At 42.9% G+C, this 25,730-nt stretch overlaps 1 protein-coding gene and 1 long non-coding RNA gene across 3 annotated transcripts in view; one reads left to right on the forward strand and one right to left on the reverse strand.

Moving 5' to 3' along the window:
* Window positions 1-23,531, reverse strand: part of ANLN (anillin, actin binding protein) — a 36,400-nt gene extending 12,869 nt beyond the window's left edge. For both annotated transcript variants that reach the window (XM_082192760.1, XM_082192759.1), the window contains exons 1-19: window positions 23,381-23,531; window positions 15,998-16,151; window positions 15,193-15,459; window positions 14,162-14,502; window positions 13,308-13,512; window positions 11,752-11,942; window positions 11,531-11,638; window positions 11,194-11,299; window positions 10,382-10,498; window positions 7,915-8,141; window positions 7,567-7,715; window positions 6,869-7,016; window positions 6,096-6,231; window positions 4,597-4,779; window positions 3,231-3,360; window positions 2,213-2,261; window positions 2,065-2,121; window positions 1,001-1,039; window positions 737-758 (exon numbers count right to left, since the gene is read on the reverse strand). In XM_082192760.1, the coding sequence (XP_082048886.1) occupies window positions 737-758; window positions 1,001-1,039; window positions 2,065-2,121; window positions 2,213-2,261; window positions 3,231-3,360; window positions 4,597-4,779; window positions 6,096-6,231; window positions 6,869-7,016; window positions 7,567-7,715; window positions 7,915-8,141; window positions 10,382-10,498; window positions 11,194-11,299; window positions 11,531-11,638; window positions 11,752-11,942; window positions 13,308-13,512; window positions 14,162-14,502; window positions 15,193-15,459; window positions 15,998-16,151; window positions 23,381-23,398 (2,647 nt within the window). In that variant the 5' untranslated portion in view covers window positions 23,399-23,531. The remainder of the gene's footprint in view (window positions 1-736; window positions 759-1,000; window positions 1,040-2,064; window positions 2,122-2,212; window positions 2,262-3,230; window positions 3,361-4,596; window positions 4,780-6,095; window positions 6,232-6,868; window positions 7,017-7,566; window positions 7,716-7,914; window positions 8,142-10,381; window positions 10,499-11,193; window positions 11,300-11,530; window positions 11,639-11,751; window positions 11,943-13,307; window positions 13,513-14,161; window positions 14,503-15,192; window positions 15,460-15,997; window positions 16,152-23,380) is intronic.
* On the forward strand, window positions 6,266-7,913 carry LOC309515283. The gene is made up of 2 exons (XR_014212394.1): window positions 6,266-6,515; window positions 7,850-7,913. It is a non-coding gene; the product is annotated as an uncharacterized lncRNA (long non-coding RNA).
* Window positions 23,532-25,730: the final 2,199 nt, after the last annotated feature.

A 25,730-nucleotide genomic window follows, 5' to 3' on the forward strand; every position in this document is an offset into this window, starting at 1 on the left:
CTGTAAAGAAAAAAATAAGTATACCTTAAATTTAAACATACCTGTAAAGAAAAGAAAAACTAACCAATTAAAAACCTCTCTCTCAACTAAGAAGGAATCCCTTATTTTTTTTAAATGTTGGCAAATATTTTTAAGCAATAAAAGCTGTAGATGGCCAGCACCCTCTTAGAAAAGGTACAGTGGTGCCCCGCAAGACGAATACCTCGCAAGACGGAAAACTCGCTAGACGAAAGAGTTTTCCGTTTTGGAGGTGCTTCGCAAAACGAATTTCCTATGGGCTTGCTTCGCAAGACGACAATGTCTTGCGAGTTCCTGCTGGTTTTTTTTCCTTCCCCCCCTTTTTTCTAAGCCGCTAAGCCGCTTATCAGATGATCCGATCAGCAGATAAGCCGCTAAAAGCCGCTAATAGCGCTAATCCGTCAATGGGCTTGCTTCGCAAGACGAAAAAAACGCTAGACGAAGAGAATCAAAGAACGGATTCTTTTCGTCTTGCGAGGCACCACTGTATTTCCTCTCCTCTTAAACAGAAGCAGCAGCCTTTAAGATGGCATCTGTGGCAACATACAAAAGCGCCATCTACAGACAAAACTTTTATTTACTTATTATAAATATATTTTGCTTATTTTTACTTATTTAGTACATTTATATACACTGCTTAATTGTTTGCTTTTAGTAGTGTACATAAAACAATTCACGGCAAATGGGACAATAAAGCAATAAAAACAATGAACTTTACCTGGCGTAAGAAGGTTGCTCTTCTGTCAAAAAAGAGAAAGAAACACATGGAAACAGGTTGTTAAAAGAACGTTTTAGACAGTGCACTTGAGCGGGGTTGCATCTGAAAGGCTGAAAGTTACTGATCATTTAGGGAACAGGTATGGTAAAAGCAAGTAACTATGATCTCTAGCATGATATTATCTTGCTAGAAATAAAAGCCTTGGTCACAGGTAAGTTATGTGTGTGTGTGTGAGTTTTAAATCATTCAAATGTTAATACTTACGGCAGTAATAGATGTCAATAATCTCTTTGGAGTAATAGCCTAAGAGATTAGAGAAGAGACAAATGCACTCTAAATGTTATATTCGGTACAGGGCTGTTAAAGACCTCACAACAGCAGAGCATCTAGGTTTTAAAGCAAGGTTAACAAATTAGCTAGGTTTGTCAGCAGTTAGCATCCAAAACAGATGTATTTCCAAACACACACACACACACACACACACACCACAGTGCTGTACTTCACAGTCCATCTGCATTCACATCACAATTGTGGCCGGCATTTGTTTGGAACCTTCAGGTTATTAATTTCTCAGGAAATACATTTTTGGAAGTGCAAGCAGCGCATATTGAAGAAATCAGGCCCAGCTCCGGGTGAACTTTTCTTCCCCACTCCAACAGGGTGATCTACCATCCTGTTCCGTGGGAAAGATTGCAGGAGAGGTGGGCAGGCGACGACCACCTCAGAGTCTTCTGGATTGTCCCTCCCACCACAGGGTCTTTCTACTACCAACTGCGGAGTGGAGTTGCTGTCATAAGGATCCTGAGAGCAACTCCACAAAAGGAACAAGATGCTCCACTTGGCTTAAAGCACTCTATACTACTTCAATCGTTCACAAAATTTGTCGTGTTCCTGTCACATGACTATGAACTCTTTCCACTTTTAAACAACCCTGCCACCAGCCAACATGGCTGCAGTATAGGGCACTGAGTTACAATTTGAATGACGTCCCCAGACAAGCGACAACAGGGCATCAAAGAAGCAAAAAAAGAGGAAAAAACCATGTACTAGATGCAATTATGGAAAATATTCACAGGCAGTAAAATTTTAGAACCGACATTATGCTGTGCAAGATGACTGAACTTGTTATTCAGCTGAAGCACTTCAAGATTTATTCTGCCATCAGTTCACAAAGGCAGAGTAGTAAATTTGACTATAATCTTAATATGCTTAAAGAACAACATTTTTGTTTTAAAAGGATATTGTGTCATATTGATTTGAAAAAGTGTTCTTCCCTCTGAATTTTAGCACAGATTAACATCACCAACTTATTCAATTATTCCCTTTACCTTTGACTTAGCTGATTTTTTCCTTTTATCAATGCCTGTGGATTCTTTCTTCTGTACCTAATAAATGAAAGAGAGATGTTAAGAGTCTATTGCACCCCCCAAGTGTTCTCTCAAAATAGATGCCCATCGAAAGGTGAGAGATACATACCAAGCTATAAACTTCAACGTTTATCTCAAAGTCACTGGCCACATCTTGCCTTTAAAAAAAATGGAAGAAAGGGTTCAATTCAATTCCTAAGTCTAATACAGTTTCCAAGTCAAGTTTTATAAATCAAATAAATCGCAACAGAAGCTGTGGTAGCTCCTTCTGGATCTATGCCCGTCTAAGGGCCGCAAAAAAGCAGAGGGCAACCTCAGGCAGTCCAGGTGTTCCTGGCAAACAGCTTGACAAGTATGTCTTTTCCTGATTGTCTTACGGAACATCAGGACCAGGTGTAAGCCTGTAAGATTTTGGAAGGCCATCTTAGGGTAGCTTCTACTGTTGTATTCAGAGCTCTGCTGCTCTCTCGCTCTCAAGCATCCCCCAGCCAAGATTAACTTCAGACTTCTGAAGCATATGGGATTAATTCTTTTCTCTCAAACTCCTGCGGAAAGCTTAATAAGAGTTCAGAATCAATAGTGTTTGTCAAAAGTGGGCTTGAGACCCCTGCCATTTTACTTTAGGCAAGTAGGAACCACTCCCAAACTAGCAGCCCAATATCAAAGACAGCTGTATAGAAGACAAGTAAGCATGTACACAAATATTGAGCTGCTATTTTTCTCCAGCTGGAACAAAGCAGTGTATTTTGGAGTGCAAGGACACCAGAGACAGCAGTCCTGCAGTTTGAGGTGTAGGAAAGACAGGCAAGCACTCACTATTTTCTTATGCGCCATCCTAATTAAAATGACTGCAGCTAATCTACCGCTTCCCAGTATCTGAAAAGAGGAAGATTGGGTTGAGGTGGGAGTGAGAGAGAGCATTCTTTTTGGAGGAATAAAGTTTTCCTTAAATGTGCTTTTGGATCTCCGGAACTTTATTTTTTGAAGCTGCTGCTGTGTTTTTAAACTAAGCTTTGTTCTTAATGCTTCGTTGTGATTGTCAACAGCTATGGAGGGCACAAATGGTTAGCATATAACATTGTTATAAAGAAGAATAAAATTAAATAGCTAAACAAATAAGTACTTACAGTGTAAAAGTAGTAGAGAAAGTAAGAGCATCTCCACCATTCAGGGAACTTGCAGTACTTGCTAACGGTGTAGCAACCATGTTTTCTGCTCCTGCTTTTAACATTATTACGTAGTAGTAGTTTGCTGTTTCTGTGAATAGTTTAAGCAGTCTCTCTTAATCTGTTTTACAAAAGCAGCTAACACAAAAGATTAAAGAACAAAGTGGTTCAGCATTTTTGCCTCCAATCAACTTATTGCACAGTTTAATGCACCAATGTTTATTTTTTATGGTTCGTAAGACAGTTGATTTAAGATGGGAGGATCAATTTTCACAGCGATTTAAAGATTTTTTTTAAAAAAAATTGAAATGGAATGTGGTGTGTTATTCAAATGAAATGATGAAACTCAGGGAGAAGCTGTAAGTATTTTAGTCAAAACTGCACACAAGGCAAGATCACAAAAGTTGCAATCCTATACCAATTAACTCAGAGTAAGTCCACTGAACACAATGGGATTGACCTCTAAGGAGACATATATGTGATTGCACTGTATATCAGCCTACACCAACCCAAATATAAAAAGTGGTAGGTTTTTTGTTTTGTTTTTTAAAAACCATTATTGTTTTCCTAGCATTTTCCAGGTGCTCCTTAATTTCACTATATTCACAGTTCTGGGAAGTAGTCAACCAAAAACTGTTTTGTTTTAATTATTAGTACTTCTAACTCATTAAAGCACTTCTGCAGCAACAATTGGCTTCTTCTGCTACTGTCTGTTTTCACTACTATTGCTGCTGCTGCCTTCAGCTGCCCTCACATGACTAATCTAGCAGCAGCAGCGAAGGCTGAAGGCATCAGATATAAGGCCACAGTAGTAGCTGGTATCTTGAGCATTAAAAACAGCAGCTTAAGTTGCTTAAACACAGTGATTAAAGTGTACAATGGCTTCAGGGATGTGGGGAAAGTGATCTAGATATGGAAAGAGAAAGAAACAGGAAAGTGGTGGCGGAAAAATAAAAATGAGGTATAAAATTGATTATTAGGACACAAACTGCCGATCACTGGAGAATGGAATGCAACAGAATTAATTTGGGGAAAATTCAGCCAGGAGATTTGGGGGTGGGTGAAAAAGAAATGTTGCTTGATCTACACCTTAAAAAGAAATAAAAAGGAGTTCTGCAAACACAGAATGCTGTAAGGAAAGGTAACTCTGCTCTAAAATTCCAGTTCAAATGAAGATGGACTTGAGAGGCTTTCCCAAGAGCAATTAGTGAACTCATGGAAGATGTGACCTGCAAGCCAGAGACTTCCTGACTTATAGGTCCGTCTCTATATCAGCTGCTACACTAAACCATAATTCCAACCACACAAGCACAGCAAAAGGAATTACCTGATTTCTGGACAGTGCTGCATACAAAGTCTGCTTTTAGAGGTAGGCGCATTTCTGACAGAGTCACAGAGCCCCTGGATGGAGAAACTCCACTAGGCATTGAATCAGCTTTAATCTTCTTGCTTTGAGATCCTTCATTTTTTAGTTTGTTTAGCTCTTCCAATAATGCTGTTCTTTTTTCAGCTGTACAAACATAAAAAATAAAGTAGTTACGTATATGTTTCATAACCAATTACAGGTTGTTTTCAAGTCACAGGCACATCCCACAAAATGTTTAAAATTGAATCCCATTGTTGCATCAAAACCAACCTCCATCTAATGAACTCATTTTGAACAGAAGTCAGATATAAGAAAAAAGATGGCCTTAAGGGTTTGCTTTTAGCAGGTGATATTCAGAGGTAAATGGAGGCTTTGGGCAAGCTAACATTCATTCACAGAACTAGCCTTCCATAAAGTTTTAGGGTGTTCTTAAAGCCATCACCACAGGATGGCAGAAAATTTCATAGATCAATTGCACATTGCTCTAACACTTTCTTCAAATCTTTTATGCATGGAAAATTTAGATGAGGTAGCTTATTGCTGAAGAATCACTTTGAGTAAAAAAGAATACAGTATGCTTAATATACCGTATTTTTCGTCCTATAGGGCGCACCGGCCCATAGGACGCACCTCGTTTTTTGGGGGCAAAACGAATAAAAAAAAATATTCCCCCCTCCCCGCCGCCCCAAGCCTTGTGCTCACCTGCCCGAAGCACGGGACACCCTCCGGAGGGCTCCCCGTGCTTTGGGCGACAGGCTGCCGCCCCAAGCCTCCCGCCCCCGGCGGGACCTCCTGCCAGGCGCGCAAGGCTTGCGGACACTCGCGGGGGCTGCAGGCTGCTGCCCGCAAGCCTTGTGAGCCCGCGGGAACTCCCACCCGGCTTGCAAGGCTTGCGGATAGCTTCCTGAAGCCTGGAGAGCGAGAGGGGTCGGTGCGCACAGACGCCTCTCGCTCTCCAGGCTTCAGCGAAAGCCTGCATTCGCCCCATAGGACGCACACACATTTCCCCTTCATTTTTGGAGGGGAAAAAGTGCGTCCTATGGGGCGAAAAATACGGTACTCTACAGTGGTGCCCCGCAAGACGAATGCCTCGCAAGACGGAAAACTCGCTAGACGAAAGAGTTTTCCGTTTTGGAGATGCTTCGCAAAACAAATTTCCTATGGGCTTGCTTCGCAAGACAATGTCTTGCGAGTTCCTGCTGGTTTTTTTTCCTCCCCCCCTTTTTCTAAGCCGCTAAGCCGCTTATCGGCTGATCCGATCAGCAGATAAGCCGCTAAAAGCCGCTAATAGCGCTAATCCTTCAATGGGCTTGCTTCGCAAGACGAAAAAACCGCTAGACGAAGAGAATCACAGAACGGATTCTTTTCGTCTTGCGAGGCACCACTGTAGTGTGATCTTTTGGGCAATAAAGCCTGTTATGTTATTTACACAGAAAGCCATCTTTAAACAACCACCATACTTGCAATGAGAAGTAGTCTCTCAGCTTCTGCTTCTTCTTGTGAACCCTTCCCATGTTCCTCATCAATACAACAGTTTAGAGCTTGGCTGGCTTGATGTATTACTGTTTGTTGCAGATTGATCTCATTATTCAGCTCCTAAACATGTAGTCAGATAAGCAGACTTAGTAAAACCTCAGACCATTATTTTGTCACGTTTCCTTCAGTTTCTTTGGAAACAAATCCACCCTGAAGTTTCTCATCAGCAATTTAGGCTGGTGCAGACATAGCTCTGCTCATGTTATCCAGTTACAGGATTGGACTGCAGGATTATACACTTCCTCCTTATGAGTAAATTCTCTCAACCATGGACTATTAGCCATAGTTAATTCTAACCTGGCATTCAAAAACTATGCTGAAATCCAAACTGCTAGTGGCCCCAGGTAACTTCATTTTTACTCCTAAAGTATGTATGTTGGCAGTTTATAATCCTTGTAGGAAAAATTAAATGGATAGAATGAAAAATCAGTTCTCTAGGATTGGAAGGCAGCATTCTTTTTTTTTTCAAGGGCCAAAGGGTTTATTTCTACTCAACTTCCTCCTTATTTTTTTAAATAATGTTTATTAAAGTTTCACAAACAATAAAAAGTTTCAAAATTTAAACATAAGAACTTCAAGAATAAAAACATACAAGAACAAAACATATAAAAAATACACAGTACAAAACAATTAGCAAAAAAAAGGAAGGAAGAAAAGAAAAGAAAGAAAAGAAAATGGAAGGCAGCATTCTAAGCACCTGTAATTTGCGTTTGATGTTAATTTGATCAGACGTTCCATTCCTTTTCTCCTCGAGCCTGGAAGAAACATCTTCTTTACGAACGATCACTTGCTTTATTGAAGGACGATCTACTTCTTTAAATCGCTGTGATCGATAGGCATCGATACTTCAAAAGAAAAGTTCAGTTTTAGAGAGATACAGAGCAAAGTATTTGACCAAATTAGGTTAAGAAAGTGCAGAGGCAAGAAAGGGTTTACAACAGAGATTGACTCATCCTGACCAAATTGAGATAGAGGCACAACCAGCTTTTAGGACCGTCCTTGGGAAAATTATAGCAATGTGGATTTCTTCAAAGACACAATGATGGCTAGGTCAATGTTTCAGGAAGTGCCAAAGTGCTGCCCTTCTACTTTTCCCATGAGGCCATTTTCCAGAAAGAAATCTAGATTAGCCTTAAATCAAGCGTGGGGAATATCAGGCCCAGGGGCTTCTCTATCTGGTTCCCAAGACTCTCCATAAGCCACAAGTACAATTGCTGGCTCTTTCATCTCCCACCACTGACATCTGAATCCAGCCCTCTGCATAAGGTTTCCCAGAAGTGTATGTAGCCCTCAGGCTGAAAAAGGTTCCCCACACTTGGCTTAGCTGTTTTAGTCCTCTCTCTGCATTGTACTAAAATTTAAGAGGCCGAATAGAACACTTAGCCAAGTGGTTACCTGTACAGATTACGCTCCTCTGACAAGGACACAATGCTGCTTCCAGATTCAGTTCTGCAGACAGATGTTCTTTGAAACTTGTTGGACTTTGGACTATCATCACTTGCATTGCTCCCCTCATCAACCAATTTACATGGGGATGCAAAAACCTGGAAGAGACATAGATCTTTGATCATTCTATGTGTAATTAAAATTCAAAGAAATACACTATAATGTTGAGAATTGGATTTTAATATCAAACTGAGAATTACAAGTTTGAAGGCGTGTTTTCCTCATTTTCTAGAATTTGAGTCTATGACAACCTGGACATACACAAATAGCAGCATTAAATTAAGCATCTGTTCTTACCTCTGGACTTGCAACAGCAACAGACTCTGTTAAAGGTGTTAGGAGGGACATTGAGGAAATATTCAGCGGCTCCTGTTCATCCTCACAATCAGCTTCCAAGGTCATACTCATCTCTTTTTTAAGTTTCTCTATGTCAGGCCCATCCTCTTGAAGAACTTCATCAAAGATGTCACTTATCACCTGTGAACTATTCATTTCGTCATTCGCTTCAGCCTCGGGCTCTTTGTCTGGAAAGTAAAACACACAAAGTCTTAACTTTATTTTTTTTAAAAGGTAAACAGAAGCCTCCACATATTAACAAGGGACAGGAGGGACCAGAAGACTGTTGTTGTTATTATTATTATATATGATAGTTACTGTCCTAAAGTAGCTTACATTCAAACCAATGGAAACAAACACAGGCAACAAAGTCTAAAAAGCTATCTAGGTCTTAGTGGCCTCATGCCCACAAAAAAGGCTACAAATATCTGAAGCCCTTCAAGTTAAGGGCCAAAAGCCTGGGTAAAGAGGAAAGGCTCAGCCAGGTTCCTACAAATAAGTGCGGCACCAGGCATGCCTCCCTGGGGGAGAGCACTGCATGAGCAGGATGGCGAGGCACCATTGTTCTTGTATCACCATCCTCCAGACCAAAGAAGGGCCTCAGATGACAACTGCGGGGTCCAGGTCAGTTCATGTGGGGGGAGACAGTCCTTGGGGAATACCTAAGCTACACAAGCCTTTATAGGTCAAGGGGGCATTTTGAATTGAGCCACAAATAGCAACCAGTGCAGTTGTTCCAGAATTGGCATTATATATTCAGACCATCCTGCGCAGGTCAACAATTTGACTGTCAAATTCTGCACCAGCGGAACTTTCCAAAGCATCTTTAGAGATTGTCCCACATGTAACATATTGCAGTAATCGAATCTAGAGCTTGCCAGAGTATACACAACAGAAGTTAGGCTGTACTCGTCCAGATAAAAGGCACAGCTGGTCCTCTAACTCTAAACTTGATGGACAGTACTCCATGCCACCAAGGCCACTTGACCCTCAAGCAAAGACGGAATGTAACTCCATCCAGACCAGGCCAGATCCCATCTGTTTGTTCAAGAGAACAACCCATTAACTGTGTCTGTCTTGTCTGGATTAAGTTTCAGTTTATTGGCTTTCATCCAGTTCATTACTGAGGCAAGAGGTTAAGTTAGCCCATACATTGTCACACCTCCAAATGTAAAGGAGCAGAGCTGTGTCATCAGCATATTGTTGACAATGCACTCCAAAATTATGCAGGACCCCTACTGACACTGAATGCCGACAGCCTTTCCCCCCTAACTTTCCTTCTTTGAGAAGATAATGTTAGTGCCTTTCTTCGCACAAATACTAAAAAGAGGTCCAGTGACTCAAGTTTTGTTTTTATTTGCCCTCCCCCACAAAGGGTGTGATATAATCTTATAGAATTGTAGAGATAGTAGGGACCCCAAGGGTTATCTAGTCCAACCCTCTGCAATGCTGGAATCGCAGCTCAAGAATTCAGAACAGATGTTCATCCAACCTCTGCCTAAAAACCTCCAAGGAAGGTCCACCACCTCTCCTGGGAGTCTGTTCCACAATCAAACAGCGCTTACTGTCAGAACTTTATTCCTGACGTTTAGTCAGAATCTCCTTCCTTATAACTTGAATCCATTGGTTTGAGTCTACCCTTCAGGGAAGGAGAAAACAAGCTTGCTCTATCTTGCATAAGACAGCCCTTAAATCTATATCTCAGTCTCTTTTCCAGGCCACACATATCCAACTCCCTCAACTGTTCCTCATAAGGCTTGGTTTCCAGACCCTTGATCATCCTTGTCCCCATTCTCTGCACACCTTCCAGCTCAAACGCATTCTTAAATTGCAGTACCCAGAACTAGATACAGAACTCCAGGTGTGGTCTGACCAAGGCAGTTTTCCAGACATGCATTGTCACCACGTAATATTTTCCAATCACTATCAAGGAGCCTAAGGTAAAGGTAAAGGTACCCCTGCCCGTGCGGGCCAGTCGTGTCCGACTCTAGGGTTGCGTGCTCATCTCGCTCTAGAGGACGTGAGCCAGCGCCGTCCAAAGACACTTCCGGGTCACGTGGCCAGCGTGACGAAGCTGCAGCTGGCGAGCCAGCACCAGCGCAGCACACGGAAATGCCGTTTACCTTCCCGCTATAAAGCGGTCCCTATTTATCTACTTGCACTTAAGAGTGCTTTCGAACTGCTAGGTGGGCAGGAGCTGGGACCGAACGACGGGAGCTCACCCCGCCGCGGGGATTCGAACCACCGACCATGCGATCAGCAAGTCCTAGGCACTGAGGTTTTACCCACAGCGCCACCCGCGTCCCTATCAAGGAGCCTAGCTGCATGTTAAAGACCATCAGTGGTTTAGGGCTAAGCCAGACAACCTTTGAAGCACACAGCCTAGATAACTAGACAAATTTAGTAAAAAGAATTAGGAAATACAAACCTTTCTGTTCCTTAGGAAGTTGCTCAAGGTTTGAGTTGGAAAGTGTTTTTACTGGAGTCTGTGGTGAAAAGATTTTCAAAGGACTGAGCTCTTCTGTCTTTTCATGTTCTGAAGCACCTGTAAATTTCAAGGAATAAGTTACTTAAGTACAGCAAGCAGTTATTAAATAAAGTTCATAACTAATCTATGTTAGGCCATTTTACAATGGACGTGTACTAGGCTAGACTTTGAGACACCCAGCATCTACTTGCTGATGAGAAATCTCGCTCCTCAGGGCGCAATATGTAGTAGTCCTATTAATCTGACATTTCTATCTAAAGTTCTAAGAGGCACGCCTTACAATTCTTAGTAATTCGTATAAATATTGGAGATAATAGACAATATAGTGAACACACACACGCCCTTCCCAACTTGCCCATATGTCATTTTCATACTGAATTTGGAAAGCTCCAAGTCCCAGGGATTGAAATCACAATTATCCAATCACCCAGGCCAGGGCGTTATTTTCTACCCAGGGAGAGGATAGATGGGGGCAAATGTATGTCTCACATGGCATTTACAGAAGTAGTGGAAAAGTTGCAGCTGTCCAGGTAATGCTGAACAATGACTCCTGTAATCTGACAGAGGCAAGCAAATGGAGTCCAACAGCATATGGAGTGCCATACGCCTTCCACCCGCCGTAAGGGAAGTTATTGGCACTTTGAAACATAAATTAGGCTTCTATCAAACAATTTACTAGTCATGATTCAGACTTATTCTTTCATGTTCAGATAATTTTACCATGGAGCAGTTTTATCATAGAGCATTCTTACCAGAAGTTATGCCTTCTACGGCTATCTCTACAGCCTTTTCTTCGGCTACCTGTGAGTTGTCATCAGAATTGGGAAGGTGCTTTGAGTTAACCTGAACCAAACTCTCCTAGAAAAGTAAGATAATTCAGGCCTTTAAGTCAAGTCATCAGGGTATATTCGACTGGTGTCCAATTAGTTTAGTTGTATTCAATATTACCTGTTATTATGTGCAATATTTCGGGGGATTTTTACTGTTTATTTTTGATCTTTGGATGAATAGTGATTTAGAAAAAAAATTAGTAATAAATGGCCTAAAGCATTCTTACAGGTTCCCTTACAACAAGTTTCAATATGTTACCGATTTTGTTTCTAGGCGTTTTTTCTTGGAGTTCTCTTTTCTTTCAGCGCTCCACAAGTTGCCCCTGTCAAAGCGGCCTCTGATGCATGCAAGTTCTTTTTCACGTTCCTGAAAACATTCAAAAGTGGATGCAGTCTCAGCTTATGCACTATATCTCCAATAGATGTCTAATATTCAAGTCTAATCATTCCATGTTCTTACAGACAAGTAGAAACTCATACCTGTTTGAGCTGCTGTGCTAAACTAGCAGTAGAGGATACTTCATTCTGTCTGAAGAGTCTTTCTTGGATTGTCTTTGTATTTGGAGTGATAATGGGAGTCCTGTGTCCTCCAGTGATAACAGGACTTTGTGTACTACGCTCCTGGCAATGCTCTCCAAAACGTTCCAGAAAAGGCTTAATCCCTGATCCTCCTAGAAGAACAATGGATTTTTTTTTCATTAACAAGATAGGTTCTTCATTATTTAGAAGTAACACTGAAGTGCAGCATTATTCTTTTCTTCTTCATATACACAGTTATACAACTATACTAGATTCCATATCTGAACATGTTCTGATGAGAATTGGGGCAGTTAAGCATAAGTACTTCTCAAAAAGCTATAATTATTCACATAAGCATCATTCTGCAGCAGTATCCAACTAAGTTGCACTCATAACCCCATTGAAATTAATAGTCTGAAGTTAATCATGTCCATTATTTTTAATGGGTCTACTCTGAGTGGGACTAGGGTTGTCTACAGCCCTTTCTATCCATCCCAAAAACTTTTAATACAAAAGACCCTAATTTTGCAACTGAGGTAAGGTACACAAATTCTCAATCTAGGTCTCTGGAATCCCTAACAGATGAGCTGTCCAAAGCATTAACAGAAGTGCTTTCAAGCTGTCACCCATGGTTCAACAAGAGTTAGTTTCATCCAATTTAGATCAGAAGGTCAGACATCCATAACCAAGTGAGAAAGCAGATTTATTGTAGAAAACACTAAGCTGCTTAACATTTTTAAAACTTATCATCTGGAAATGCACAAAATTTTCTTAAAAGCTGCAGCCCAATATCAAATACCACCATGCAGAATCCAGACACTCATATCTTGGCAGAAACCTAATTGCACAGGCTGATGTAACTGTGTGAAACTAGTTTTGAATAATGCTCAGATAATTATTCTTCGTCTCCAATAAAAAATTGGAACCTTTTAAATAAGTCTTAATTCTTATGACAAAGAGGTCTTCCAGCACAGTAAAATAAAAGAAGTTAAAGCGATCCCAAATCAAAAGGCATTACCCCAAAGTATGTTCAAATTAACACACCAGGAATTGCTTCTAAATAAACATGAACTAGATCAGAATAGGTGGAGATAGAGAAATTAAGGGGTCTGACACAGTAGCATGGAGGCTACATGCTACCAATACATTTGAGTAGATTTCAACAAGTCATCTCTTAAGTTGCCATCAATTCACGTGTAGAACTACACGAAACCTTACTCACTACCAATTAACATATATGCAGATGGAGGAGCTGTTTATTTAAAGCTCATTTTTGCAGTTCTTTAATACAACTTATAAATTGTGAAATTACAAAAAACATTAATATATATTTTTTCTCATGACTTAGCCAAAACTTTGCACACAGTAATATTCCAGGTATGCTTAAACCGTTCAAATTTCACTCCGACATGGCCATTTCACTTACATCAGCTAATTGCAGAAATCATTTTCTATACAAAATTCTGGTTAAAATCTCTACAGCATATGCTGCTTTAAATAATGGTGCAACCCTTCACCTGGTGTGGCTGGTTTATCCTTAGAATCAAATTGTACATGTGTTCCCTTGAGTCGCTCCTCTTTGGCAGAAAGTGGCTGAGATAATGCAGATTTCAATGGTGGTTTAAGGTTGGCCTTTTCCTGCAGCAGTCGTTTTGGTACCTCAGTCTCCTTAGAATGGTTGCTAGTTGTTCCTGAAGATTTTGCTATGGAATTATTAGTTCCCTGAAAGGGGATTAGAGAGAACAGTTAGTTGTCACTCTCAGCTCAGAAAGACAGCAAAGATTATTATCCACCTAATTTTTTAATGTTGCCAATGGATTTCCCAGATGCAGCACTAGCAATTGTGGAGTTGCTGCTCTAAATTAGTCTACTAGTATAGCTAAACAAATGCTTCCATCTCCTCCACTGCTGTTTTCACTAACACAGCTAAAACAGCCATTTGCTACAGGGATCAGAACTTTACATTGTCTCTGTAATATCTTTATGTGCATTCCTTAATACTTGCCATTTACAAGAGGATCTCAGTAAGTAACTACCTGGTGTAGTGTGCTTAAATATGATTTTATAATTGACACTAGACTTTTCAGCCTAGTTTATCTTTTAAAACATGTTACAATTGTTCACAAATTCCCCAAAGCCTGACTCAGATTAGGATTTTGCTACATTTTGATGTCTGTTAAGGATTGCACTCTACAAACTCGTATTTCCTTTCTGCCACTTCTATAGCACCATCTTAAATATGCCAACTCCTAAAGTAAACTGTTTTCAATGGGGCCAATTCTCTAGGAAGGGTTGCAAGGCTACATCTTCATATTGTCAGCCTCTCCACTGTATGATAGAAATAAACATCAGATTAAATATGATCACTTACCAATATCTCAGAGTTTGCCGACTTATTCACAGATGGCTCAACAGCCCTTTGCAAACAGGATGCAGCATCCTGCTTCACACTGTCGCTATTGATTCTAGCAGATGCTCCACTAGTAGTGGACAATTTGGATAAACAAGTCGTACCAGGCTGTTCTTGTGTATTGTTTTGCCTTGCAGATGGATGACTTAGGTCATTTTCCCAGGAGCCAATTGTAGCAGCAAGGTTAGCTAAACGGCCTCTTCGACCTATTGGGGTACCAGTTGTAAGGGGAAGTTGTTTGGGTGGGGAAATGACGCATTTGTTTGATTCAATAGGAGAAACACAAGAACTTTCAGACACATCTGAAAATTAAGAATACAGAGAAGCAGAGTTATGAAACTATATGACACACGACTATTAAAGCAATTCTTACTAAAAAAAATACCAAATGAGATAAAAAATGTTCTGAAGCAAGCCAGATTGCCCAGCTACTTCTAAACATTTCTGTAGCCATCACCTGTGGAATATTACAAGAACCCACAGGGGAGAAAGGCTACTTTGTTATTCTTGCCCTCCCAACAAGTGAGACAAAGATGTTGGGAACCATGAGAGAACTCATATTTGACCTATGTACCAGAGGATCCCATGAAACTGAATACAATAGACATAGTGCAGGTTTGTGTAACAACCAAGGATTAACCTGTGCTAAAAGTATGGGATAAACTTTCACAGTTGTCTGCATCAAGTAAGAATCGCCTTGAGGCGATCAGAGTTGGGAATGACAGCTCCTTTTCCTTTCAAGTCACTGATTCATGGTATGTGACTAGTATAGCTACTTATGGGCAGGCAAGCCAAACTAGCTTGAGCCAGAAAACAACTTCTTCCCCCACCCAAGGAAAACATTTTACACATATGAAATTTAGATGTATGGATGCCTGCAATTAGGTATCTCTTTTTAAACACAATGGCATGAAGACATACTGAACTTTCCCTTGCTTATGTCTTTGCAGAGATTTTTTAAGCTATGCATATAATGCACAATACAGACATACCATTGTCCCAGTAGCGTCGTTGTTCAGCCAACTTTTGCATGCGTGTTTTAACTGAAGCAACAGGAGTTTGCTCAGATTTCACATCCTGCTCTTCAGTCTCAATGGACGGGGCAATAATCTGAGAGGTAGGAGCCATTTCAGAAGCAGCATGGTCCATTGAAGAAGAGTTAATAGGATACCTATTCTCTGAATTAGAAAGTGGAACATCCACATTGTCCGAACAACGTCTTTTGGATGGTGATGGCTTTGTACTCTCCTTTGCTGCAGCTGTTTTGGGGGAGAAAGGGAATCAGCTGGGTTGGCTTTTAGGCTAAAGCTACAATGGCAGTAAATACAACAGTCAGTTAAGAAGAAATTTAAAATTATCAGACAAGAACAAAAGTTTACCCTCCTTTTATTCCCCTCAGACAATTTCCAGTTATTACTGTCTCCTCCTCCTTTATCTTGCTTTAAAAATGATTTAATGAGTCAAACTGTCTGCTTAGAAATTCTGAATACTGTATTAAGTAGTATATAAATACTATGATACAAATGAATAAACATGTGACAGTTTTGTTTATAAAATGCCTGATATAGTTCAGCATTAATCTACATGGTATTTGTTACACTTTAGTTCCAGAATGCAGCCCCATAATTAACCAAATTAGCTTTGATGTTACTTCATAATGTTTATTATTACTAGATATCAATGTCATTTAGCTACTAAATGAGAAGCAAGACAACTGAGCAAGTAACTTTACAAGTTTGCCCACACAAAACCCTGTACACCTGAGTATAATCACAATCTCATGCAAGTGAAAAATACCTTCTTCGCTAGGCTGAAGCGGTTGGTTACTAGCTTCTGACAAAGGTTCTCTGCTCCTTTTCGTTTGTGTTGTAGGCCGCACTCCTGCTGTGGGCCGCCCAGCCATCTTTTTCTGCAAATTTTCCCTCCTCGCACGGGTTCGCTCTAGAAGTTTCTAAATATTACACAAAGATTATTATGGGTAAGTTGATAATGGGACTGCACTGCTTTCAGGTTGTTAATACAATCAGTTCCTTGATGAAAGTGGGATGTCAACAATGTTAATTTCTGCAGCTTCCTACAAACAAAAGCTTTTTTTTTTCTTGGTCCAAGGAGGAGATAGGTAGTTTCAGTGCATAAACCAACTCGAATGTCTTAGTTGTGTTTTGAGTGACACCGTTGCAGGTGGCTCTTATCCACACAAAAAACCTGAGTGGACGAAGGCAAATCCCATGCTCTTAAACCCAGCTCATTATTTTATGCTGTATATCATTTCAGAATATTATTGTTTTTAATGAGTGTGTCCTGTACGTTATCCAAAATTTGGTAGAAGATTGGGTCAGAAAGAATTAAATACAGAACAAGTACAACCAGCAGGGGGAAGTATTTGCAAAATGAAGGGATTTTCCAGTTCAGGAAAGCAAGACAAGCTTGTAGGCAAGGGTTTTTCTCAAATTACTAGGAATGTAAAATAGTGGCTCTAACTGTTCAATGCTGGTCTACTTGCATGTTGAAGACTATCCAGATGTGAGATTAAATAGCAAATATGTTGCAATGCAATAGCTAAACAATAGCAATTTAAAGCTGGGAAGCCTGCCAGTCACATTCCATTTGGATCCACCAGCCTATTACTTCCAATTATTTTAGTCATTATACATCAAACGTCATTTATTAGGAATTTTCAACTCCATAAAACTGGCCCGGAACTGCAGAGCTGAAGCAAAGGGAAACTCTGGCCTCTGCCGCCAACTACGGGACTAGTGTCCCAGGAAGAACATCACAGCAAGGAGAGAACCAACCTGGCCAATTAAGAAGCATCTGCTTTCCTGCAAGAAAAGACACTTAGTTCCAATTGCCAGTTTCCATGGGACTGCAGAGCTGGAGGGAAGCATGATCTGGACCTATCCATCAGCTAAGGGCAGTATGCATTTTTGGGGAGGGGGAGGTTTGTATTAATGTAAGCTGTTGCTTGTAAGCTGTCTTGAAGATGATTTGATTGAAAGATGTGGTATAAATCTTTAGAACAAAAATGCAACTTTCTATACCTTCAGCAACCTTATCCTCAGGACAGTTGTCAATACAAATTCAATTATCAATCAGAATCACTTGAAACCTACATAAATAAAAGTAGCACTCAAAAATGCTCATTTCTTTATTTCCTCAGAAGTCCCAGAAGCTAGGTGCAGTTATTGAAAAAGCCCCATTTTCCTATTTGGGGTATACTGGGTGCATTAATATGTGCCCCAGGCTGACTAATGATCATAACAAAACACAGGAGGTGTCTGTGGCTTGTGGAGCCCAAACTGCTGGGATCTGAATATCCAAAATCAGCAGGCTAGAACCCTAGAAGCAGTGGCATTATTGGGTCTAAGTGACTAGCCACGTAATCACTTCATGTAGAAGTAGGCCAACATATTGAGCGTAGAACCACTGGGGGAGGAACAGGAGGCTGGGGGGAGTGCCACGCCCCTGGCACCATCGGGGAGGGGGGTACCATCACAGCCACCCTCCAGACATGTGCCATGCCCCCCACCGCACTGGGTGCAATGCCCTCGTCTGCTCTCCGTTCCCGGTGCCAGAGCATGCAGCTTTGCCACTGCGTAGAACTGAAGACAGAATATGATGCAGAAATGCTCCCTTTTTGCTTCTCTTCCATTCAAAGTTTGTCCATGGTGATACAGTGGTGCCCTGCAAGACGAACGCCTCGCGAGACGAAAAACTCGCAAGACAAAAGGTTTTTTCGTTTTCGAGTTGCCTCACAAGACGAATTTCCCTATGGGCTTGCTTCGCAAAACGAAGCTTGCCCCCGCACCTCTTTTGAAGCAAGGGGCGGCGGGGAGAAGATCGCTTCTCCCCGTTGCCAGCCCCGCAATCTCCGGGGACAGAGGGGAAGGCGCGTGCGCGCCTTCCCCTCTGTCCCTGGACCCCTTTTGAACCAAGGGGCGGCAACGGGGAGAAGCAATCTTCTCCCCTCCGCCCCTTGGTTCAAAAGAGGGGACAGAGGGGAAGGCGGACGGTCTCCATAGGAACGCATTGATTGATTTTCAATGCATTCCTATGGGAAACCGTGCTTCGCAAGACGAAAAACTCGCAAGAAGAAAAAAATTGCGGAACAAATTAATTTCATCTTGCGAGGCACCACTGTACGTGCAAGGGCACAACTTTCTCCAACTCTTTTCTATCACCAGCACCTCCACCCCTGAACACACTCATCCTGCTGCTTAATTGGGACACAGGGCAGAAAAGAAGCGGCATATAGGATATATCTTTGCACGCACCCATACCGATTCTCAGCTAATCTGGAGAACTGTAGAGATATACAAGAACATAGGAGCCTGCTGGATCAGGCCAATGGCCCATCTTGTCCAGACAACCTGTGTGAAACTTGCAAGCAGGATTCAAATAAAAGAACGCTCTCCCCTCCTGTAGTTCCCAGCAACTGGTATTCCGAAGCATTACTGCCTCTAGCTGTAGAGAATAGCCACCATGGAAACTATCCACAAATGTGCATTATTAACAAACTCTAAATGAGACCTATAAACAAGTGGAATACTATATATTCAAGCATGAATTAAAGTCACAGTGTGCAGACTGCTTTACAATCCTTACCAAATCCATATGAAAAAGGCCATTACGGTGGTACCTCAGGTGAAGTACCATATTTTTCGCCCTATAGGACGCACCGGCCCATAGGACGCACCTATTTTTTGAGGGGGGAAATCAAAGGAAAAAATTTGATTTCCCCCCAGGTTTGCGCAGCCATCCCCAAGCTAGAAGAGGGAGACGGAGCACTTCATCTCCCTCTTCTGCCTTCAGGGACAGCCTCCCAAGCCTCTGTGGGGCAGCGCACTGCACTGCCCTGCAGAGGCTTTGCGCAACCATCCCAAGCTAGAAGGGGGAGATGGAGTGCTCCGTCTCCCTCTTCTGCCTTCAGGGACAGCTTGGCCCGCTATCCCCCAGCTTGTGGGGCTGGCGGGGGGAGAAGCAGGCTTGCTTCTCCCCACGCCAGCCTCCAGATCAGGTCAGGGAATAGCGGGATGGCGGAGCGTCGCCATCCCGCTATTCCCCGACCTGATCTGGAGGTTGTGGGGCTGGCGGGGGGGGGGGAGAAGCAGGCTTGCTTCTCCCCCCGCCAGCCTCCAGATCAGGTCGGGGAATAGCGGGATGGCGGTGCTTCGCCATCCCCCTATCCCCCGAGCTTGTGGGGCTGGCGGGGGAGGGGGGAGAAGCAGGCTTGCTTCTCCCCCCGCCAGCCTCCAGTTCAGGTCGGGGAATAGCGGGGTGGCGGCTCTGCGCCTCCCCGCTGTCCCCAGCTTTTGGGTGCAGGCTGCTGCCCGCAAGCCTTGCGAGCCCGCGGGGCATCCCGCCGGGCTTGCAAGACTTGGGATAGCTTCCTGAAGCCTGGAGAGTGAGAGGGGTCGGTGCGCACCGACCCCTCTCGCTCTCCAGGCTTCAGCGAAAGCCTGCATTCGCCCCATAGGACGCACCCAGATTTCCCCTTCATTTTTGGAGGGGAAAAAGTGCGTCTTATAGGGCGAAAAATATGGTACTTAATTCGTTTGGGAGGTCCGTTCTTAACCTGAAGCACCACTTTAGCTAATGGGGCCTCCTGCTGCCGCATGATTTCTGTACTTATCCTGAAGCAAAGTTCTTAACCTAAAGCACTATTTCTGGGTTAGTGGAGTGTATAACCTGAAGCGTATGTAACCCGAGGTATCACTGTATCGCCATATTTCAAGGAGGAACATATGAGTTACTGGGCATCCGGAGCAGAGCTTGAAAAAAATCAAGGTCAAAAGCTTTCATTTGAAAACTGCTGACACTGCAATATTAAGAGTTAAATACAATATGCAAACCAAGCTATGAGAATTCAGGTCCAAGTAGACAGAAGCAATACTGGACTTCAGTGTAGATTATGATGATGCCCAACGCAAAGGAAGCAAGAAGAATATGAAACCCAACTATTAATTCAAAAATTAAAAATGCACTTTTCTATCTTCTAATGCAGTATTCCCATCTCTATAAGCCAGTTCTTGAATTTGACTTTAATAGTTTCCTGCTAATTAAAAACACTATTTAGTTATTATTCCAAAATGTGTACAAGAAAGTAGAGCTTACAAATGTGTAAAGTGTTCTGCTTTACTTCTCTACATTAATACAAAAGTGTAAATAAAGACATGGCGCATGCAGAAATCAAGATACTTTTTCCATGTTTTGGGAGTTGTTTTCCTTCACATCAGAGAACTCCACAGGGAAAAGCATAAGGTTTCCTTGAGGCAATAAGTTTTAATAAAAGCTTGCCTGTCAAAGCAATCTGCCTTTTCCATTGTACTGGAAGGAGGACTTTTGGCAGAAGACTGGCATGGTTATTAAAAATAAGATGAAGTTGTAAAACTAGTGAAATTTCCTTTTCAAGTTCCAGATGCTTTAAAGATTAGCACAGCACCCAATACTGCAAACAATTTTAAATCAACAATTCAAATCAGGTTTGATTGCTCTGAACTCAAAAAGAAGTACAACTGCATCTCTAAGAAGGGTGTGGATCAGCTGGAAGATTTCCAGCACATAGCACACTGAAGTTGTTTAATAAACAGAACTTGAAAATGGGATCTCTTCAGAACTAGTCTCATCAAGTCCTTCACTTCCAATTAAGGAGAAAAACTGAATGTTTGAATGCAGCATCAGAAGCAAGAAGATAACCGTCGATTCTGACACACCCCTCATTGTGTAAACTGAAAGACCGCTTAAATATAATTTAAATTCTGTTAGCACCGAGCTGCTGAGGGCATCTTGAGAGTGCTCCACATATTTACTCGAGAGTTAAGTTGTGCTGTGTTCTGTTGGCCTTACTTTCAGAAGGACTGCAGCTTTGAAGTAGTAAAGAACACAAGGAATTTGTGCAAGTTTCAAATTTCTTAAGTGGTTTTCTTACAAAGTGGTTTTCTGTAGACTTTATTTCAGAGGTTTTGACATTTTAGAGATCTGTCAATCCTATGCACAACTTTCTTGAAGTAAATCCCACAAAGCTCCATGGGACTTATTTTAGAGTAAACACAGTATTGCACTGTAAAGCAGTGTTTCCCAAACGTTTTTGGGCAACGGCACACCTGTTTACTGAAAAAAAATCTCGCGGCACACCACCATTAAAGCCCCGCCCCGTGACGTCAGCGCGCAGCGTCACGCCGGGAGGGACGCACAAAAGTGAAAGTTTTTTCCCTCCCCCTTGCTGGGGAACCTCCAAGCTTTGGGCAGGCAGGCAGGCAGAGCTCGGAAGGGGGTTTCCAGGGGACACGGCAGCTCCTTGAAAGGCTTCTCTCAGCTGCGCTCAATCCTCCTTGGAGAGGATTTCCCCTCCGGTCCCATGCCTTCGTTTGGGGCATCGCTCCGGCTGCTCCCTCTCCCGCCGCGCAGGAGCGATGCCTCTCTCTGGCTCTCCATCCGCGCAGACTGAGGGAGGGAGGGAGGTGCGCGTGTGACCCGTCTCTGCTGGGAGACCAAACCCAGCGAGGCAGAGTCGCGCGGAGGCGCCCAGGCAGCGCTGCCGGCTGCGAGGAGGAGCGCCAGGCAGCAGCAGGAGGCGCGGCCTCTCCTCGCCGCCGCCCCGCCTCTCGCCGCCCGACTCGCCCGCCTCCCTCCAGGCATCTCGCGGCACACGAGGCAACGTCTCACGGCACACTCGTGTGCCGCGGAACACCGGTTGGGAAACACTGCTGTAAAGATCCGTTTCAAATTAAAGACAACATAATGCATCAGTACCTTCCTTTCTGTTTAAGAGCCTGTGGACAGAGACAGTCTTACCTTTATTTATTCAGCACTTAGTATACTTTGGGCACTTCTAAGTGGTAAAGAGTAATTTTCATGCTCTGCATGCAGACACTAAAATCATTTCATTCCACATTTGAATGTGACACGTTTAAAGGTCAACAGTTTTTTTTTATATCACCATAAAAATACAGAAATGTATTTTTACATGACACCTAGTAGATGATTACCATTTTTTAAAAAATAAGCATTAAAAATAAGCTGTGCTTGATTATATAGTTCCAGAATCTGACCGACTTTCCAAATGTTTAAGTTACTTTTAGAAGCATTTAAGTAAACTCTTGGAATAATTCAGGAAAAAGTGAGTGACATCGTTTGCTTCTGTATTCCTGCAGTCATTCTGACGGGCGCAAAAGAACAGCTATTTGGAAATGCCACACCCATTAGTCTCATTTCCCTCCTCTGAGTCACGGCAAGAGAAAAGAGGCAGTTTGGAAAGAATGAAAGTGGAAAATCAACGTGCTTGGAGTTAGCCATTTGAATTATGTTGCTTTGCCCTTTTCCTTTGCTGGCTTTTGTATTAGGACCCGGAGCAAGGAATACGGTCAGGGGTTCAAACAAACCAACCAAGAGCTCCAGGTCCCCAGATCCTCAAACCCCCTAAGCCGCAAGGGCGATCCCTGACTAAGCGCCACTTTCTGCGAGGTCGACTTTCAGCTTTGCAACTGGGATTCGTTTCAAAAGCATTACTTTTGTCTTTAACCGAGGGGGACATATATCGTGTCCCCAAAGCCCCCCGCGCCCCAGGCCAGGCAGAGAAGGGCAAAAGGCACACAGATTTGGCATTAAAACCAATAAAGGTTTCCGGGGTCGGGAAGGGAAGTCTAACTAAGGGGCGGAGAGAGAAACCCAACTGAGCGCAAGTTGGCTAGGTTTACTCAGAGGGGCTGCCACGACTCCAGTGCTATTACTCTCGAGTAGGGACGCATCGCAGCCCGAGGAAGGGCCGCCAGGACGAAGTCCACTTTCCAACATTCATTATTATTTACTAAATACGTTAGTCGCTGTATATATTATATGTTATTATATTATACTTTCTATACCTCCCTTCAAGATCAAATCCACTTTCCAACATTTGGTTTATTAATCACTTTATGGTGAAGATGATGACGAACTTTCTATTCCGCCCTCCATCCGAGGATGGCAGGGCAACCCGAAGCGACTTCAAAGCACCCCCCACCAAAAAAAAGACCCCCCCCCACCTGGGCCCAATTAAAGCCAAGCGGGAGGGAGAGGAATGCCTTGCCCGCCTCCTGCCCTCTTCTCCAAGACCCCTCGGCAAAGCGGAGGCGCCCAGAGAGAGGGGGCGAGGCGCCCCGCTACCTTCCCGCCCCCGGGCCTCCCTCCGCGGGCGCCGCTCACCTCAGTGAAGGGGTCCATCTCCGCCACCGAACTCCCTCGCCGCGTCTGGCTCCCGAAACAGCCTCTCCCTTTTGAGCCTCCGCGGCGGCAAACCGCCGTCCAATTTTGAATTTCAGCGCCTGCCACAGCCGGGGCGCGCGCCGCGCATGCGCCGGCTCCGCCCTGCCCGAGATACGCCGAAGGTTAAAACTCTCAAGGGACGGTGGGCGGAGGGGAGGGGGGCACTTACCCGAGAACGCATGCGCCTTTCCGCCTCCCCGCTATGCCGAATAAAACAGCGCGCGCCGCCTGAAGGGAGAGGGTGGGTGCAGAGGATGACGGACGGGAGCGTTAGCCATTCAGGCGAAGCTGTTTTTGCGACTTCGTTGCAGGCCTGGCGCTGTTGGACTCCAACTCCCATCAGCCCCAGTGAGCGTGGCCAATGGTCAGGCGTGATGGGAGCCGTAGTTCAAAAGGCCTTGAAAGCTCTATCCCTATCTTCGCAAGTCTAGGTTTAGAAACTGACATTTAAGGTTGTTTTTCTAACGAAGCGCGTTTCCTTCCAGGAGAGAGAGGCACAGTCCAAGCCTAAATCCCACATTATTTACATTTGTCTACCGCCCTGCGCCTACAGGCCTCAGGACGGTTCACAACATAAAATCATATGCCACACTAATGTCTCACAGCAAATGAAACTGGATCTGTAGAAAACACAACTTGGAAAAAGAGACGTGTTTTTGTAAACTAAGAAATCTTTAATAATTTTTTTTGAAAAAAACCCACAATATAAAAACACAAGATAAGTCATCAAAATAAAAAACAAGAACAAACCCATAATTACCCCCTGACACATTTTAAAAGTGCGTTGCATGTCAGTCAGCGAAAGGCCTGCTTAAAAGAGGACCATTTTTGCCTGTTGGGAACTCTAGCGCTGTGAGGGGAAATCGTCGCCACCTAACGACTCTCAGCACCCTTAACAAACTGCAGTTCCCAGGATCCTTTGGGTGCAAATGGGACAGGTGATGCTTGAGGAAACCACAGTCCAAATTAAGCCCTTCAAGACAGATTGCAACTGCAGAAACCTCCATGGTTTCTCTGACAGCGCAACCCCCATACCTCCAATTTCTGTGCTTGAAGCCATCAGAGAAATCTGAATATAGGACAAAGAAAGAAAAAGAAAAAAGAAAGGAGAGAGAAATAAAAATATGTAAAACAGTTGCTTTTCATCACAGATTCCTAAGGTAAGCGGTAAAGATTCCTGCCTCCCATCTCTTGCATTATTTTTAAAAAATGAACAATGTCCATCTTTTTCTGTTTTTTTCTTCAGGTACAAAAATATCTATAACACAAGCACAAGAAAAGGAATGTATTCTGCTAGGAATAGCTAGCTGCGGGACCAGGTATTATGTTCAATGTTACTCAGCTGTTTCCCTTGGAAATAATGTTTTGCCCAAAACCCGACATCGACGTCAAACACCAGCAAATTGCCCCTTGCAACATTTGGCCGTAGAAACCCTGACTTTCACAGTAGGCGATAAAATGGGCCCTCGTTGCCCTAACCCATGGGGTCACTGCGGTCCTTTTAAAGAGGTCTGAACGAGGCTTACTTCTGCTGGACTCCATAGCCATTTTACAAAGATCCATAGCCATTTTACAAAGATCTCTGTACAGTCGTACCTTGGAAGTCAAACAGAATCCGTTCCAGAAGTCCTTTCGACTTTCAAAATGTTCAAACACCAAATTGTAGCTTCAGATTGGCTGCAGGAAGCTGCTGTAGCCAACCGGAAGCTGCAAAAGCACTGTCAGACATTTGGCTTCCAAAATAACATTCAAAAACTAGAACAGTCACTTCCGGGTTTCAATCGTTCGGGAGCCAAAACATTTGAGAACTAGGCTGTTTGAAAACCAAGGTACAGTTGTATTGACTCTCTATTGATTTACCATTCATTAGAGAAAAGGCTAGTGCTGCGGGAGACAAAAAACTACTTGCTGAGGTATAAAATTTTGCTTTCCATTCTTTGTCATTCATCAAAATATATTTTGCTGACTTTACTTGGCATGCATTCATGGTTCAACCAGAAACAATATAGTGCCATTTCTAAGACAGCATTGCACATCTGTTTTCTTCCCCTTTAATCAAATTATGATGATTTATATATCTAAATTTGCATTCATAGAGCTTTGCCAGTGTAGGTCACACAGATTAATCATGGGAATATGCCTTTCAGTTCTATAACGGTCTACTCTCACAATCAGTTCAGTGTCTGAATGGCTCCACTTGACCTTGGCTCTCCAATGCAGTGGAGTCATTCAGGAATATGAAGCTGCCAGAAAGCATTCTTTATATAATCTTGGGAATGGTGGAGGTGGG

This window comes from Podarcis vaucheri (genome assembly GCF_965113315.1).
Source record: "Podarcis vaucheri genome assembly, chromosome: 12".
Lineage (NCBI taxonomy): Eukaryota > Metazoa > Chordata > Lepidosauria > Squamata > Lacertidae > Podarcis > Podarcis vaucheri.